An 18597-nucleotide genomic window follows, 5' to 3' on the forward strand; every position below is an offset into this window, starting at 1 on the left:
TTTGGGAATGTGTGTGAGCGCACTGGTACAGCTCCGGTCAACCTTAATAATAACGCTGGAAAAAATGTGCTCTGGTTCCCGAGCGCGATTACAGCAACCTTTGGGGCCATGAGGAAATCTTAATTGAACAAAATTATTCTGTTAATTTAACCCAAGGATTTTGTTCATTTAACATTCCCCCGGTGCCCCAAGGGTGGCTGTTATCGCGCTGGGAAATGAGACTTTTTTCGGCTGAGAATTTTTTCCAGCGTTAATATTAAAGTTGACCGCATCTGTACATATTCTACAGCCGCATCCACGGGTATCTAAGGAGGACTGATGACGTCACGTGAGACGCGCTGTGCAGACACCAAGCGATCAGCGGCATGGCCGATGGGTAAAGCGTCCGTCCGTTGGTTATAGCCAACACAGTGCGGAAGATTGGGAGGACAACTTGTGCCGTCTAAGGTTCTCCCTGGGTTTCCCGACAGACTTTTCCGACAAGTTTCGGCACAGTTCCCCTTGACGTCGGCCCAGCACGCCTAACCATTATGCTGAATAATGGGATACAAAACAGACTCCGCCACACATTTTCAACAAATCAGGGCGAGAACGTTGTCATTTGGGATGATGGTTGGCTAGGTGCGTGCTATGTGGTGAAACTCACTTCTCCGGTGCTGACTGTGCTGTCTGGGGTTTCTCCTCGGTTTTCCTCAGACGCTTTCAGGCATAGGTTTGCACAGTTACCTTAGAAGTTGGCCCAGGACGCACATTTCCCCAGGGCGTCAGTCGTGACGTTGCCCACCTCTGTGAGGCGGACTCCGGCGAGCCCTTTCACCATCACCACCACCACCAGCATAATTTTTATGAGAGCGTATATGGACCAGCTCGAGCGGTGAGTGGTTAAAGGGACTATGAAATTTCCCGAACCCCCATACTTCTTTTCGATGGAAACTGTTCTTCCCGCAGAGAAACTAATATGCCACAAATTTTTCCGGGCGAAATCGCTCCACTCTGCGAGGAGCGCGCGCCGGAAATGTCTCTTCCGCGTTCCTCCTCTCTCGCGCATATTTCCCTGCCGATGGTGTAACTGTACGGACCGCACTTCGGTTCCCCGTTACGTCACCGGTGTTGCACAATGGCAAGTAATGCCGAGAGCTCGCGCTGTGGCTGCCGCCACTGCCGGTGCTGTCATGGAGATTTCCACTCCCGATGAACGCATACGCGGGATCCTACGGCGCATGCTCCTGGCGGGATTCCTCGGCTCGGCAACACGTCACGATGACGTGTTGCTGAGCCGGCCGTGGTCGCGTCAAGTTACCCGTTGTGTCTCCGCTCGGCAGCTCCCCACTGCGCGGCGCCAGCTGTCCTCCCTTCGCCGCTCCGTTTAAATTCGCTCCCGAGAAGTCCGCTCGCGCGACGAAAGTAAAATTTCGGTTCTAGACTCAGAAAAATGTCTTCTTTCGAACGAAACGAAGAAAAAAATCGTTTCATAGTCCCTTTAAGGAGCACTGGGGTGACCCGCAATTTCTTTTTTTTTTTTTCGGTCCACAGTGTTCTCCAACGAATAAAATGAGTTTCTGCGAAAGTACGATGAGCGTAGGTGACCTACAGAGCGCGCGAGTGCTCTGTTCCACACACCTTTGAAACAGCATTCTTCTCGTGAAAACGAGCGCATCGCAGAACGACAGGACATCGTGATTTATGTTGCTCCCCTCACGTGACCAGCGATGTACAGCGGCACAGCTCAAGCATGCATAAGCGGCGCTAGAGCTGCGAGGAAAAAACGACAGAACAAGGTAGGGAGCCTTCACCACGTCACGAGAGCATCGTGTCTGCCGTTCGTGGCTGCTTTTTCCTACTGTTCTTTTTTGTTGTTGTTGTTGTTGTAAATTTGATTGCACAGCTATAACGCATCGCAGAGCTAAAATATTTTCCATGGTGACTCCCGGTGGACAGCTTGACAGACAAGGCAGGATTTCCAGCGATTTTAAATGTCACCTCATTGCTCCTTGAAGATCTTGTCGCCTTCCACGCCGAGACTGGGAGGTGACGCGGGTTCAGATCCCTGCACTGGCGCAATTGTCTGAGATTTTCCCTGGGTTTTCCGGCACAGTTTCCAGGCGAATGTTCAATTTCAATTTCAATTTTATTTCCTTGCGGTTGGGAGAGCAGCAAAAAGCCAATGAGGCTTGACACCGGCTCCTCCCCCAAGGTCACTATTTACAGCAACAATACGATAACGATCGTAGCAGAAACCAATATTGTAACAATAGCCAAATGAAAGTGAGAAAAAAGTGAGAAAAATGGAAAGAAGAAATATAATGCCTATAATACAAACAAATCAACTAACAGTTCAAAATTGACTCAATTAACAGTTAAATACCCAACATAAAGGACAGATCATTCCTTTTGACATCAACAAAGGGTCCGGCGACGTACCAACAAACTGATTAAAAATAAATGGTGACATATACGTCAATGACTGCTTGCCGTAGTTTGTTCGATCCAATGGGACACACCAAATCCTATGTCGAAAAGAATACATAGATGTCAGCGTAGTTAACTGACATAGTTCTAGAAATGTCGTCTTATTTACACGAGCGCTTTTTGAATAAGTTAAGGTAAGCTTATAGTTGTAGAATTTCGGTATCGGAAAAATATTGTACTGTTCAAATTATTCCGCAGTATGAGATAGTCGACTGACACCAGCAATAATCCTTATAGCCCTTTTTTGCAGGACTAACAGCTCGTGAATATTTCCAGCCGTCGTTGTTCCCCACGCTAAGAAACAATAATTGTACCGTGAAGAATTGTAAAGCAGCAATTTAATGTTACCTGGAAGAACACAACTATGTCTGCCTAACACGCCATTTATAGCAGCAAGTTTTTTGGAGACATAAGATACATGGCTGTCCCATTGCAGATGTTCCGAAAGGAAGGACGCGGCTTTCAACTTGAAAAAGATGTCAAAAAATCGATTTTTGGAAAACTTTATTTCCGGTCTCTATAATCCATGTTCTGTGTGATCTCAAAGTATTTTGGCTCAAAATAATCTCTAAATGCCCCCAATTTTTTTTTCTGAGGCATGGTAGCGCGATACGCGTCAAAATTATCGAAAAAATGTCGATTTTCCGATATACGTAGCTCCCGAACTAGAGCACTGGGCGCCGCCATCTTGGCACTGTTGGAAAGAGAATCTTTTCGTCTTCAAAATTCCCGCTTCAGCGGACTCCTCCAGTGAATAGCCTAGCCACAAGTTGCAAAAGTTTGAGGGCACCCAGCGCGGAAGCTATTGGCTGCCTGCACTTTCGCGCCCTGTGATTGGTCCGCTCCGCGGTTGCTCTTGGTTACGAGCTCTTTCACTGCCGGGACGACGGATTCCTCCGTGCGCCCGCCGGCTGGAAAGTTTTGATATCTGCGTTTCTGTGTACGGTTAGCAAATTACTTGCTCGATTATGGACAGACGATCTTCGAAGTCGAAGTTTCACACAAGGCACCGCTTCGGGGCTCGTAAGCGGAAATCCCCGCGGTCGGCGAAGAAGACCGCCATAGTTTTGCCGGAATCCGAAGGTGATTCCTTTGTTGTTGCGCAGCAAGATACCAGCGTCGCGGACGCTTCACCTGCAACTCATGCAAGTGATGAAAGTACAGTGATGCCATCTACTAGCACGGGTCGAACTGGTCGCACAGTTCAAGCACACCTGGAGCTTACTTTTGTGTCACAAGAGGATGCACGCGAGTTGCCTGCGTCCGTACAGGCATCGCTCATGCAATGTCGGCGACAGAGCGAAAACTGAAACTGATCGGCGAAAGTGAAGATCCCGAAGGCATCTCAGGTACGGAAGAGTTCTTGATGTGCCAACTGTCAGCATTGAATGCGTTAGTAAAGGAAATGCTGTGCCAGAAGTGTGTGGAACCCGGAGTGACACTGGTGCCAGGCACACGACACGGGTTAGCGGTGAAGCTTGCTGTAACCTGCGGGAATTGTGGTAGCACCGCTGAACAGTGGTCATCTGCGAGGACCGAGAGCAGAAGGACCTTTGAGGAGAACATGAAGGCTATGCAGGCGATAAAAAGCATTGGCAAGGGGTCGACTGCATTGACGGACTTCTGGTCCATTATGAACGTATCGCACCGTGGACTTCACCACAAGACATTCCAAAAGCATTTGAAGGGGACCTTTCAAGGAGCTGCTTCTGAAGCTGCGAAGAACGTGTTTTCAGATGCTGTAGGTGCAGTGCGTGAAACGTAAAAAAAATGGACCCGGGATTCAACAAAAATCTCACAGTTGTTTATGACGGAACATGGATGACACGCGGGCACACGTCACACATTGGCGTAGGCACAATAATTGAATTCTACTCGGGCCTCGTCATTGATTCAGTTGTTCTGTCCAACTACTGCCATGGCTGCACACTGGGGCCAAAGGAGGATGACGACGAATACATCATATGGGAAGAACAGCACAGCTGCCAGAAGAACACTGACGTGAATTCAGGACGAATGGAAGTTGAGGCAGCATTGGTGATGTTCAGACGTTCCCTGTCTAAGAACTACCTACGCTACACCAACATTGTGTGCGATGGTGATAGCCGCACGTACCTTGCCGTATGTGAGGATCAGACCTGCGGCTTTATCCCCTTGACAAAAGAGGACTGTATCAATCACGTACAGAAGAATGGGATCTGCGCTACGTTCAATTGTAGCTACGAGCAAAAAGGAGCAACCCCTTGGAGGAAGAGGCGGCCTGACACAGGACCTGATCAAGAAGTTGACAACCTACTACGGGATGGCCCTAAGGAACAATTCTGAAGTAGAGGATATGCAGAGGGCAGTGATGGCTACATTTTATCATGTGACATCTACTGATGAAGAATCTCATCATTAACTCTGTCCGCCAGGAGCTCTGAGCTGGTGCAGGCACAGGGCAGCAGATGCTGAAGGAGAGTCGCAGCCACGTCACAAATACAAGCTGCCGAGGCATGTTGCTGCTGCTCTCCTGCCTGTCTACCAGCGCCTCTCAGATCCTCAGCTCCTTGAGCGATGCACAGGGAAGAAGACACAAAACGCGGCGGAAAGTTTGCACTCCGTGATCTGGTCACTGCTGTCTAAAGATGAGCATGCCTAACTGGTGGCAGTGGAAACAGCGGTGAGCGAGGCCATATGTCGCTTCAACAGCGGGAACGTCCGAGCATACACAGAGTTATGTGCTTCAATCAGCATAAAACCCGGGGCGCATGCGCTACTCCGAGCTGCTGAAAAAGACTGCCTGCGTAAGAGGAAGGCTGCGAAAGCCCACCAAGCGAAAGGGCAGAGGGCAAAGAAGTCAAAGGAGGGCAAGGACACAAAAGATTATGACCCTGGTGCTTTTTAGTGTAAGAAATTCATAATAAAACTTCAATACTCATTTTCTCAAAACATGTTTTTAGCCTACCTGCTCTGCTTGCAGAGCTGATAGCTCAGCAGCCGCTGCATTGATTTTGGTGCTGTTTGTTTTGAGAGAGTCATAAAACAACACAGTATGCAATGACATTAATATTTTCTCAGATTTCTAAGCACATAATTTATGATTTTATATGTTGTGTGCATATAAGTTTTATGTTTTACAGACAGGTTGTAAAAAAATCAAACCAAAGATTTTTCAGCCGGGAATAAAAAGATCTAAGAATGTCATTGCATGCAGCACACACCTAGGTATGAAACAGAAGTCAAAGCAGCTTTCTATCCCAATTTTTAGATTCTCCATGCACTCTGCAAAATGTGTATAGTATGAAAGCTAATAAAATTTATAAACAAAAAACTAATGGAGCTATCACTTTGAAATTTGAATACGATCATTTGGAATGCATAATTCACCTCTCTATAAATTTTGATCAAGATCCTCTAAAAAATAAAAAAAGTTGGTCTCGAAAGCCACGTCCCTTAAAGCTAGGGACTACATCAAGTTTATGACCGTCATAATTGACAGAAGCGTCTTCAGTTATGATTTTCCCTTTAGTTCGAAACAGCAACACCTTAGTTTTTGCCGTATTGAGACTACAATCGGACCATTCTTTTAGTTGTTTAAGGGCGTTATTTGCTGCTGTTACAACTTCCGTAACAGATTTCCCAGAAATAAAGTAATGTTGTATCATCCGCATATATAATGAAATCTAAGTAAGTCGTACCAGCTGAATGTGGATAAACGTTGATTATATTGTTTACATATATGTTGAATAATAAGGGTCCTAAAATACTGCCTTGCGGGACTCCCGATTTTGCAGTCGCAAAATCTGATAGAAAATTATTTATAGAAACGGCCTGTTCACGTAGGTGTAAATATGACCTTATCAGATCTAACGGAACACCGCGAATGCCATAATACTCCAATTTTAGTAATAAAATGTTGTGATGAATACAATCAAATGCTTTACAAAAACCTACGAAGACCGCTAAGGCTAGACGCTTTTCTTCAACGTTTATTATTATTATTTCTTTTAGTTTTAACAAAGCTGTTTCGGTTGACCCATGTTTACGAAACCCAAACTGCTCATTTATGATAAGATTATGCATGTTAAAAAAATTTAATAGTCTATTGTAGACAACTTTTTCAAGGCCTTTCGAGAATATAGGGAGGAGGGATATAGGACGGTAGTTGGACAATTCATTTTGATCGCCTCCCTTATGTATAATCGAGATTTTCGCCTTTTTGAGTTGCGCGGGAAAGATTCCCCTAACGAGGGACATGTTATATAAAGACACGACGACAGGGCTAATCAAGTCAATTACATACTTGACCGGTTTAATTTGAACACCGTTAATATCACAACATTTGGAATTACTTAACGTCAAGAATGTTGTGCACACTTCACTGACATCGGTCGGTTGAAAAAAGATGGAATCATCAACAGATTTTTTTTTAAGAAACCAAGTGCACCGCATTTAGGTGTCTTTGTAGCTATGTTAACGAAGAAGTCATTGAATTGGTCCCATAAAGCTTTTCCAGATAAGACGGTGCCGTGAACTACAATATTGGCAAAACTGTCAGTGTCGGTGTTTTTCTTGATTATGTTATTAAAGGGACCGAAAACTGAATAATAACCCCTATATTTTTGCCCACTGTCGTGCACAACATCGTTGTTTGATAAGATACAGAAAGCATTACTTCTCAATTCGGCATATTTTTTACGTATAAATATTTTGAAGATTGCCGGAACATGGACGGTGCTGCCAGCGAACGGCGAAAAGGAGCAACTTGGGTTTCAGGTCCAGGGCTCCCAGGGATTGGTCACCCCTTACCTCGTGAGAGTTAATTCTGTAGAGAACAAAGCTGACGCACATTATCTTACAGCTAAACCCCATTTTAAAAATGACGCTCACTTCCATAGCTTTTACGCTAATAAAGCATTCAGCTACTTCGCCGCTACGAGCTACGATTCGCCGCGCCATCTGCAAGGCCGTCTGTGTTATCGCGTTTATTGTTTACGTCGTGGGTGGTCGTGTTGGTACCCATGCTCAGTACCCAGTGATTTTGCTTCACCGAGGTGACGCGTTCAACACAACGTCTTAGGTATGTACATGCGTCACACGTGTATAAATTATAATATAGTGACGACGTATTCCATTTAACGTATGTTATCCTACTTGTCCCGTACTCAACATTGTCCACATCAACAAATTTCATTTTAGGGGCCTTCCAGTGTTGAAGTGGCGCAAGACTGCTTCGTGTGTGTGTGATCCAGGCACTCAAGTTGACATGACAGAAATAGCTGAAAGCAGGTATGCAAAGTCCACAGATGGAAGCACTAGATTTGTTACGTGTTGCAGACTTTGTGACATTTTTTTCAGTCTTTGGACAGGTGTAGTATGACGTCAACAAGAGGAGAAGAACTACTAGCTTGTTTGAAGTGTACAAGAATACTTCCTGTTGAGATGTAGTTATGACTTTATGACTAAGGAACGCTAAGTAATTTTCTAGAGATGCATCCTCTACACTTGAATGCCCAGTGAAACAGGAAATGTTCATTGTCTTTGAAGCCACACTACTGGAATTGTTCAATGTGTGTCTGAGCTGCAGTGAGCCATGCAAGGTTACCACATCATATTGGTCCTAAATTTGCAGAGTTCCCCTATCTCGGACGCAACTGTCATTTCTCTTTATTGCTCTTCCGATCCTACCTTCTCAGAGATTAATGTGGTTCACCATACACTGCATGGGCACTGCCTTTCTCTATACTCATGCTTTCGGTTTCTTGTTCTGTTGAATAAATCTTCACTTGAGTTTGTAGCCATCACGCTCTCTAATGTGTTTGCCCCTCATCTATATTGATGTGCTGTAACGGTATAGCACATGAACATGCCAGCAACCTACCAAACAACCTTGCCTAGTCCTACCTTTGGATGGAAACTACACGATGTGGTAACATCCACAGATATAAAGTTTTAGTCGACGGAGATTTGCTGTTTTTGTACAACCTTCATTGTACATTTCTTTTGTCTCACTTAGCATGCCTGAAGAAATCTTCTGTTCTGATCTGCATCAAGATGACAGGTCATTGTTTGATCTGCAGAATTATTGTTCCTGTAATCTTTTCACCAACAGAGAATACAAAAGTGAACAAGTGGTAAAATATAACTAGCTTGTTAAATTCAAAAGGGAAAGAGGAAACTGTTTATACTTCTGTTTATTTTGTTGCAGGTTTTACAAATCTATCAAGTACGTCAAAACATCAGAGGGCAGGAAGTCCTACTCTGTTTCCTAAATCCCTGGACAATAAAAAAGAAAGATATAGTTTGAGTTGTGACAAAATGTTGCTTCTGCCCTTATATTATATTTCAATTAAATGTTACGATGCATTTGTAGTGTACACTGAAGCCAGTTTCAATTTGTATGGCTGTCAAAAGTACTTTACAAAAGTACATCTCAATTACAGTAATAGACAACTTATGAAATAAATTATTTAGCCATTTTGGAGTACTATGCACACCAATGGTGCATGGTTAACTTTGAACCCAGATCAAGGGTTTATAATACTTGAAGTCAGCCCTCAAGTCTTTCTTTACAAAATTTTGGTTGGTGACGTGATAATGAATCAGTTACAAGTACTCCGTTTTGCAAAACAGAGTTAATTAAGTGTTAAATCCCAATCTTGGTTCAATTATTAGTTGTCATTTGGAAACGTGGTCACTAAGAAGTATACTAAAAGGTTAAGAACACAGTTCATCTGAATGGCACTGATGAAAATGATCTTACTCCTCACATATACAACTGAGACATGAGTATAACCTACAAATACATCTATGCCCACAGGTTACTTAACCCTCCAGGAACAAACTAGTAATTATAATATGCTGTGACAGCGAAGAAAAAGCAATGAGAAAAACTTGCAGCAAACACGAAACGAAAATATGCTAACAACATTTCTACAGGTCAGGGCACTGATGGGAAAGCATCCCTAATAGCATGCATGACGCAGATGAAGATCCAGTGGAGTACTCTCTATTGTATTTTCTCGGAGCACCCCATATGCTTCTTGTCAACGGCCGACAGGTGGTATAACGGAATTTCCTGCAGAAATAAGGGTTTTCCGTCCATTTTGCCCTTCAAGTAGCGCGTAAAGACCACACGGCGCTGCCGTGTATGTTGCCATGCGCTTCGGTTTCTCGGATGTATGTAAAATACACTTGCAGTACTTCGGTGTCAAGGCACAGTATTTCGAAATATTCGTTAGTTCTGATGCAACCGTCTGTCTGCTTTTCACACGCATTCTCTACCTCTCGGCAGCAAAAACCGTAGTATCCGTCGGTTCGCATTTCACACATGAACACCTGCACGACGAAAAAACAGCTTACACAAGTGCTTCTCCCGGATACATGGAGATTTCACAAAGCAGTCCATATTCGCGGTACGGTGAGCTACTGCTGAGGACGAATGTGACTCCGATTAATCTCTAGACGAGGAATCTTCTGCTGCGACGAACACACTTTCCAGCACGCTAACGCACGAACAACAGTTCTGTGTGAGCGACAGTTCTGGAATGCGGAATTCCGGCGCACTCATGTTCAAGAGGCTCGACATTCTCGACGTATAAAGTGGTCACAAATGCCCACTGCCATTTTCGTTTTCGCCGGATTAGCACCCGGAAGTGCGCGTATTACATGCGTCCTCGAAGATGACGGTTCCTACTACTACTACTACTACTACTCTAGGGTGTGGCAGGTGTGGACAGGTGCCATGGGCGCCAGGTGAACAAGGGCGCCATTATGTGGTCGGGTGTGAATGTGCCAGGTCGGGCATTCAACCTGGCACATTCATAAATGATGTATGCACCCGCCATTAGAGAGGTTGTAGTGTGAAACGTAAGGCTTTCCGACCTTGCTGTTTTAAGTGTTGAAGAAGAAGAAACAGAAAAACATTGATTTTAGTGACATTATCGACAAATTTGCAGCAGCAAAAGCCAGAAAGGCTTTGTGACGTTAGTGGGCCATTTGCATGTGTAGTAGTTCTGTGGACTTCATTAAAGTATTTACAAAACATGACCAACTGTGTCCTCGATATGTGCCTGAACAGGGGCGCAGACTCATTGGTTGCCATGGCCGCAGGTAGCTCTAGATACGCCACTGGTCCCTGGACACGCAATTATGGAAAATTCAATTACAGAAAAACTACAGCGATTTCAGTGGAATTATTTGATATTTGAACTTTTGAAGGCTCAAGCTTTTCGCTGAACATAAAGTTTCGATAGGTTTATATTCACTTTTCGGTCCCGTTAAGGTTTTTCCATAATAGATCCATGCGATTCGATGATTCTTCAAATATTTTTGAAGAACTTCACCACATAGCACGCTCCTAGCCAACCACCATTCCGAATGATATCATTCTGTGCATTGATTTGGTGAAAATGGGAGGAGGCGCCTATCTGGGACAGATTATCTTGTCCCAGATAGGCACCTCCCCCTGTTTTGAACAAATCATGACACAAAATGATATCATTCGGTATGATGGTTGGCTAGGAGCATGCTATGTGGTGAAGTTTGTTTTAACAGTGTAACACAGAAGCACGTCGGAATTGCGTTTGCGTACATCCAGTACATCGCGCTGCAACAAGGCGGAGCAGACAGGCTGCTGGCGCCGCGCACGTGCAAGAGGCGTGGTCACTGTCGTCGGATTTTTCAGCAGCAAAATAAAAAGAAAGGATCCCGCGTTGTGCGTTCTGCCTGCTTGGACGTGAAGCGAAATAGAAATTTCTAACATTGCTCATGATACTTTTGCGAAGTTACCTCAAGAAGTGACTATAACACTACACTCGAGTGATTATGATGAGAGGTTGTTTCAAATATCAAATAAAAACAGGTAAGAGTGGGAATTATTGTCAACTGTGTCGACACATAGTTATTTAGAGATTGTGAGAGAGGAAAAGAAACTGTTTCACGGACTGTAAGTTGGTGGTCTTCCGAGCTCCTTGCAGTCTTCACTTCAATTTGCGCCTCACATTCTGTATGTATTACATGTGTCCAAACGCCTCGGTCGTTAAGAATTCACTTAGTGTTCGTCCGTATATACCCTCCTCGAAGGAAAAAGAATACAATCGGTTACACTTCTCCGAGGAGAGATTCTCAATTTTTGATGCCAGTGATTTATCGAGACCATGATACATCCCTGTGACACCCCCCACCCCAAAGAAAAAAGTTTGGCGACACCCCCTGCAAAAAAGGGGGCTTGCCGTTTCAGCTGTAATGACATGTCGGTAATTATACGTGTAAAGCTGTTATCACGTAGCTGTAATAATGACCACGCCCCCTGCTTGGGATTCCGGATAAACCACTGCAGTGGTGTATTGCATGAAAGAATTAGAGTAAAAACATATGTCCAGCGAAGGTGATTACAGGGCGCTGAATTCGTTCATGACGGCGATTTCCAGTGTCAGTAAGCATCATGTCACAAGAGCTCATGTAATACTGAGTGGCTGGCCACGATGTATTCCGATGCCGAAGCTAATAGCCGAAGGTACCCCAGCGTCACGAGTGAAAAATGGCACGGCGGAAAAGCCAGACGTACGAAGCCACATGATCGTGCAATGTACCGGCATACACGGCGATCGTACGAAGTCCTATGAACGTTCAATGTTCCGGCAGGCAAGGATGTCGTACGAAGCCACATGAACCTGCAATGCGCTATGCGCTCACTTAGCTGTCAACAACGGGCGCAACATTGTGCAACAACCCTACCGCGTAAGCAACATACCTCCCGCCGCCGTTCACATGCGACAGCGGAGGTCAAACATTGCATCCCTCCCTTTCCTCCTTTCTTGGTGCACCCTGCTTCCAAGCCCAACCCAGAGCAAGGCGACCGCACCCTCCAAACAGCATACCCCTCCTCCGCTTACGCTTTCGCCGCCACTACCAGGAAATCCACGTTAACAGGGGCGAGGAAGACGCCAACGTCGTAATCCTCCAGCAGCGAGCAGCCAGGCACACAACGTAGGCCTTCGTTGGTATTCAACTTCAAAACCCCATCAGCGGTCACCCGAAGCCACATGAACGCGCAATGTGCTATGCGCTCACTTATCTGTCAACAACGGGCGCAATATTGTGCAACAACCCTACCGCGCAAGCAATACACCTTCCGCTGTTCGCATGTGACAGCGGAGGTCAAACGTGGCATCCCTCCATTTCCTCCTTCATTGGTAAACCCTGCTTCCAAGTCCAACCGAGTGCAGGCTGACCGCGACCTCCAAACAGCATACCCCTCCTTCGCTTACGCTTTGGCTGCCGCTACCAGGAAACCCACGCAAACACAGGCGAGCAGGACGCTAGCGTCGTAATCCTGCAGCCGGGCACACCCCACGTAGGCCTTTGTTGGAGTTCAACTTCAAAAGCCCATCACCGACTTCAGCACCCATCATAGGAATTCAACTTCAAAACCCCATCACAAACTTGAACTTCAAAATCCATCACCGACTTCAGAACCCTTCATAGGAATTCAACTTCAAAACCGCGATGGGATCTGAAGTTGAATTCTGATGATGGGTTCTGAAGTTGAATGATGGGTTATGATGTAATGGATTCTGAAGTTGAAGTTGAATGATGTGATGTGATGGGTTTTGAATTGGAAGTTGAATGATGGGTTATGAAGTGATGAATTCTGAGGTTGAAGTTGAGTTACGGGCTCGTGATGTGATGGTTTATGACGGTGATGTGATGTGATGGGCTTTGCGGAAAACTGACCATGATGTGATGTTGAATGAATTCTTAGCAAAATGCCGACCTATGTATAATATGACGCAGAAAATGAGATCATTATTGTCAAGGGATAAAGCTTCGAAATTATTAGTGATAACAGAGAACTCTGAAAGAATAGTGCATCGCCCGAGTTTGCGGGAAATTTGAATCGATATACCACCGCCGCGTTTAGGTTCTGTTTAGGTAAAAATGCTCCTAATCTGGCAACTCAAACATATGTGAATCTTCGTTGTACCATGTTTCGGTCAGCATGACCGCATCAAATGAAAATTTCAGACTGTCAAATACTACAGACAGAGCGTCCATTTAATTTGATACAGACCGGCAATTTAAGTGAAAAACACTCAAAGAATTCCGAAAGTGCAAGCAACAGTTCGCAAAATCTTCAGGCAAGAGACCGCTCGAGGTCATCTAGATGCTGTACAGATTGTGGCACGCCATTTTCACGTGACCTGTTATACACCTTTCCGTTCCGTGCCCAAGCCTGGTGTAACTTTCCATCTTTTTTTAGAGCAATAGCTGCACCCAACGGGCGTTTCATGTAGGCAGAAAGATGCTCATTGACAAAGACTGTGGTTTGTCATAGGAGATGCCGATATCCACACATTTGATACGCTTTGCCCGCACCTTTTCGATTACGGAGTCTCTTTTCTGTCTCACCTTAAACTGGACAATGATGTTTTTAGAATCGGTGTTGGGAATAGGCACAGTATGACATATATCGATATCGTCCATAGAAATGGTTTCACCGATTACGACCCCGATCTTGCAAACAAGTTCTGGAATGTTCTGAATTTCAGCAGGTGGGGGGGAATCCCTTTAATCTCGATGTTACGATTTCTGGAGTACTGCTCCAACTCTGCAATTCGCATCTCATTGCGTTTCAACTGAGCCTTGTTCTCTAGACACTGTTCGCGCAGATTCCCATTTTCGTCTCTCAGCGCCTTGTTATCGTCCAAGACAGAATGCATTTTGCTTCGTAGCTCTTCGAATGTTTCATTATGTTGGCAGATGTTGGCACAGTTCCCCCTGAGGTCAACCCAGGACGTATGCTAACCCCAAGCCCTTCCTCTCATCCAATCTCCATCTATCACCGTCTGGGTAACATCTCGTTACGGCCGAAGTCTCAATACGGCCGAAAGTATTGAGACATCGGCCGTAATGGGACTTCGGCCGTAATGAGATACAATCCTCCTTCCATGCTCCTTTAAAGTTGTTCTCTGGTAATTGGTACTGCAGGTACTCCCCATCACTGTTTTGACGACGGACGCATATCCTTGAGTTTGGCGAGTTTCTGGCTACGGGTGAAAGGAATCGTCCTTGTAGATTAACAGTTATACTACTCCGCATGTGTCACAAAAAAAGATCCGGGTAACTGCGCTTATTTGTGACAAGAAACGGTTCTCTATTATTTCGCAGGATTCCAGCCACACCAAGATATCGAGGCAACTCTTACACCTGCTCTTCACGTCGCTGGTATTTTCCACCGAAGACATCTTTGCCATGACTGACACCAGTGGCCAAGACATAGTCAGTGAAGATTATCAAGAGCTCAGCGTAAGGGCTTCTTCGACACCCTACAATGGAGACCCTCAATCATCGGCAACCCCCGAAGAAATTCCAAATAGACGTACATTGAAGTATATGCCGAGCACGCCTCATCCAAACCGCCGGGTTCAAACCTATAGGCTGCCCAGGCACGTCTATCCAGTGAATTACACCCTCCATATCTCAGTTAATAAAGGTGAGGATATCTGGTAGGAAAGATAGTTAGTATTGTTGTACTAGAATGCCGGTTGGAACCGGCGCTTCTTAGTATGAACAGCTCGTGTGGACGGAAAGCTGGACGCGCACATGCGATAAAAAAAAAAGATGAAGAGAGAACGTACGTCACGTGGTATCTTATCGAAAGCTCAAGATGGCATCATTAGGGGCGGTTTCACGCTGACGTTTTTCTCTTCCGTGTTTTTCATTGAGGAGAATGGATTTACTGGAGCATACGTAGCTCGATTGCCGCTACAGGTACTGTAAAGCAGTGGTCAAGCAAGTTATACTGGCGACACGACTTGAGACTTTGTTGCTTGTAAATGCCGTATGTGGAATCATACGACCGACAACGCGCTCTAAATATTTTTAATTTGTTATGAAAAAATCGGCGTACTGCAGCGACGCGACGTCTGGTGCCAAACATCCCCCTGTGCAGCGGGCAACACAGCGTTTGGGATCTTTGTCGCACTTTGGTTCTTTTGGTGCCTATATTATTTCTTATCATATATCAGCAAGAGTTCAGAAATTACAGTTTAGCGCATTATTTGCGAAATAAAATGAAAAAAAATAATGCAGCGCTGTTCGACGGAGGCGCCACCTGAAACAACCTGTCCGCGGACGCGTCTTTCGTGTTGCGTCTTCTGACCGCGATGCGTAATGCGTAGCTTACGCGAACTACTCATTTTAAATGTTCATGCTCGATGACAAAACACTAGTTGGTGCAGTCAAGTTGCACAGTGCAGTGTTTCTGTCTGCGGAGACGCTAGGCTGTCTTGTACCGCGTCGTACCAAATTGAACAGCGAAGACGGGAATGGCCTCGGTTGCTTGACATGGATTTGCAGTCAGACCATCGTCCGTGCTCGAAATACTTCACGTTGGACCCTTAAGAAGATTTCCCGCCTGGCTCATTATTCCGGCGCCTGAAAAAGTCAGCGCGGCGCAAGTTTCAAGCAAAAGCACCGACAGGAATCGCCGGTGCTGGTGAGGTTCGTTGAGTTATTTATATAATGAGTATGACATGCACAGCACCAGGTAGTTATTGTGTACTAAGGTATTTTCTCGCTGTCTTAATGCTATTGTAATACCCTAGGAAAGTATAATGGTATCTCAACCAAGTGTGCCGTGCAAAACTCGTTTTCATGCTTGTATGAGAAAATATTCAGAAGATGTGCATATTTCACAGGATGCAAGGATACTGTTCCCACTAGTCCTCGAAACTGCTGAATTTCCTGGAATTCAAAAATGTCATTTCAGGATTTAGAAAACACTTGTGTTTTACACAGCCCTCGAAAACACATGGTCTGTCATTGTAGATATAGGCTTAGGTACATTTGGTAGTGCATTGTAGTTGCACAGTGGCCTGTTACCAGAAGTTTTCCATCCCTCTCGCTTGGATTGTTTGGCTTATGAGTGCCAATACGTCGATTGTTTTGAGATTGTTGATTTTGGACCAGTTGAGAATGAACTTAGAACTTTCAAAACTGCTTTTTTGTTTTGTTTTGAGAACCTGGCATGTGAACTTCATATCATTGCAGGCCGTGCAATGGCAGAGACTCGCCCAAAGAAGACCAAATCATTCTGGAATTATCCCAACTGCATTACCTTTGCATATGCTGCAGTTCAATATGAGTTAATTTATGTTTTTTTGTTTCACAGATGCCTAGGCAAACCTTCATGCAGAAGCTTGTACACCTGGGATAAAATGTGGATCAGGTCATGGATGCTTTACCAAACATGTGTCACTACCGTCACCTGCGAAGGTACCCACCCTTATAGTATTTAGAAGAGTGTGTGTAGCTGAGAAAGAACTGAACGACAGTGTATCCACACTTCAAAACACGGTACACGCTGCCTATAAAAGAAGGAACGTTAAGAAATGTGCAAGCGAGCCAGTGATCATTTCATGGTTTGAGTTACAGGAATGCACAAAACAGAGAGGATAGACACTAACATAACGAGGCTTAATTAACTCCCTTGCAGTTTCTGCTGCTTTACAATTTACCCGATCATGAAATTCATTCGCTTTAGCGACACTTTCCCATATTCATATCTGTCTCTGTCTCAAAGAGGCTGTAGTTTCTTCTGGTGGAAGTACCGACTTCAATAGTCAACAATGTCTTAATCTCAGGTACCTTTTATAGCTACAGTCAGGGGATGTTTTTTCAGAGGTACTGGACTCAAAATTTTGCTAGGCCATCAATGAGCACAATCCTTTCCTGAGAAACAGTGCTTTGAATGTTGCTATAATTCAACTCTGTCAGACTTTTTTTTTCTTTTTTTCTTACTGAGATTGAATAGGTTATGGGTTCTGAATTCGCAGCTAAGACAAAGACGTTGACATGTGATGATATCAGGCTCGCCAATACAGAAACACGCAGTCACAAATGCATGATACAGTTGCCGTTGTGTCATAGAAAAAACAACCAAACAAACAAAGGACTGAAATGTGTTGAGGTGTCTATTGCATTAGGACGGACAAGCATTTACGAACTGGAACATTCACGAAAGGAAAAGGAGACAGATTCGCAACATACTACGTATTTACACATAGAATGCTGTAAAAGGTATCACGGTATCATAGTTTGCAGTGTCACAAAGTTAATTCTACATAGAAATTTCTAACACTGGAATGATTACACCTCAATAATACAGATCTTGATAGGTCGTGACATTACTTAAACAGCCTCGGTCGTTGTAGGTTTTCAGAATGTGCTTTCTAACTGTACCAGGCATTGCTATGCGGAAAATGAGACTGCTCCATGAGTGAATAAACCTTAATTCTTAGGGTGTAGAGTACTGTCCACAGTTTGGGCTCCTGTTTTTCAGAATTGTAATTGTGTACCCACTACTCAATTTCCCAGTCCTACCTTGCAGCACACTCAGCATGTCGCCACACAAAGTGGCTGACTCACTTTACATGTCAATCTACTCCTAATTAATATTGGTTTGGGATGCGGCTGAGGCAGACCACAATTAGGGATGACATAAAACTGATGCTGATGTGGTGTCACTGTTAGCGTGTCTGGCAGAAGATTGGAAGACACAGGTCCTATTCCTGGTGTCCGTACCCCTTTTCCTTGAGTTGTTTGAATTCATCTGAGCTGCCTCTCTTTTTCATTTGGACTTTGTTATGTTCAACCAAGTTCTTCTACGGTTGTTTTCTGTTTATACCACAATGCAAAGACATTTTTTTAAGCCACAGAAACCCGTCATCTCAATGACTCAGATCGTTGGTGAGAAAGCATTGCAAAGATGGGAGCTGGCAGCGCCTTTATTTTGCATACCCTCTATTGTTTACCTCTTGTTGTGCAATGCCTGATGTTCATCACTGGGAAGGAGGAGTTGAATCATCCTTCGTACATTATCTTTTTGAATATTGTATTTCCACAGCCCTGAGCTGCTTATACCCTCGTTATACGTCAAATGTGATTGAAACCTATTTATCTGTTATGTAATGATTTCCTGTAATGCAGATTCCCTGTAACTGTGATGAGCAGATATAATTCAATAAATGTATAGAATAAAGCAAATGGTGGGATTTTTGGAACATTGTACTGTGGGGGAATGGTTGTTTGGATCCTTAAGACCGTGGCAAAGCTACCCTCCACCTGATGTGTTGCCACGGT

General features: G+C 44.5%; 1 protein-coding gene across 2 annotated transcripts in view; it reads left to right on the forward strand.

Annotated features, from left to right (window-relative positions):
- LOC135378632 (thyrotropin-releasing hormone-degrading ectoenzyme-like) overlaps positions 1 to 18597 on the forward strand; it is a 294976-nt gene that overhangs the window by 177218 nt on the left and 99161 nt on the right. For both annotated transcript variants that reach the window (XM_064611715.1, XM_064611714.1), the window contains one exon: positions 14623 to 14947. In XM_064611715.1, the coding sequence (XP_064467785.1) occupies positions 14623 to 14947 (325 nt within the window). The remainder of the gene's footprint in view (positions 1 to 14622; positions 14948 to 18597) is intronic.

This window comes from Ornithodoros turicata, chromosome 1 (genome assembly GCF_037126465.1).
Source record: "Ornithodoros turicata isolate Travis chromosome 1, ASM3712646v1, whole genome shotgun sequence".
NCBI classification, from domain to species: domain Eukaryota; kingdom Metazoa; phylum Arthropoda; class Arachnida; order Ixodida; family Argasidae; genus Ornithodoros; species Ornithodoros turicata.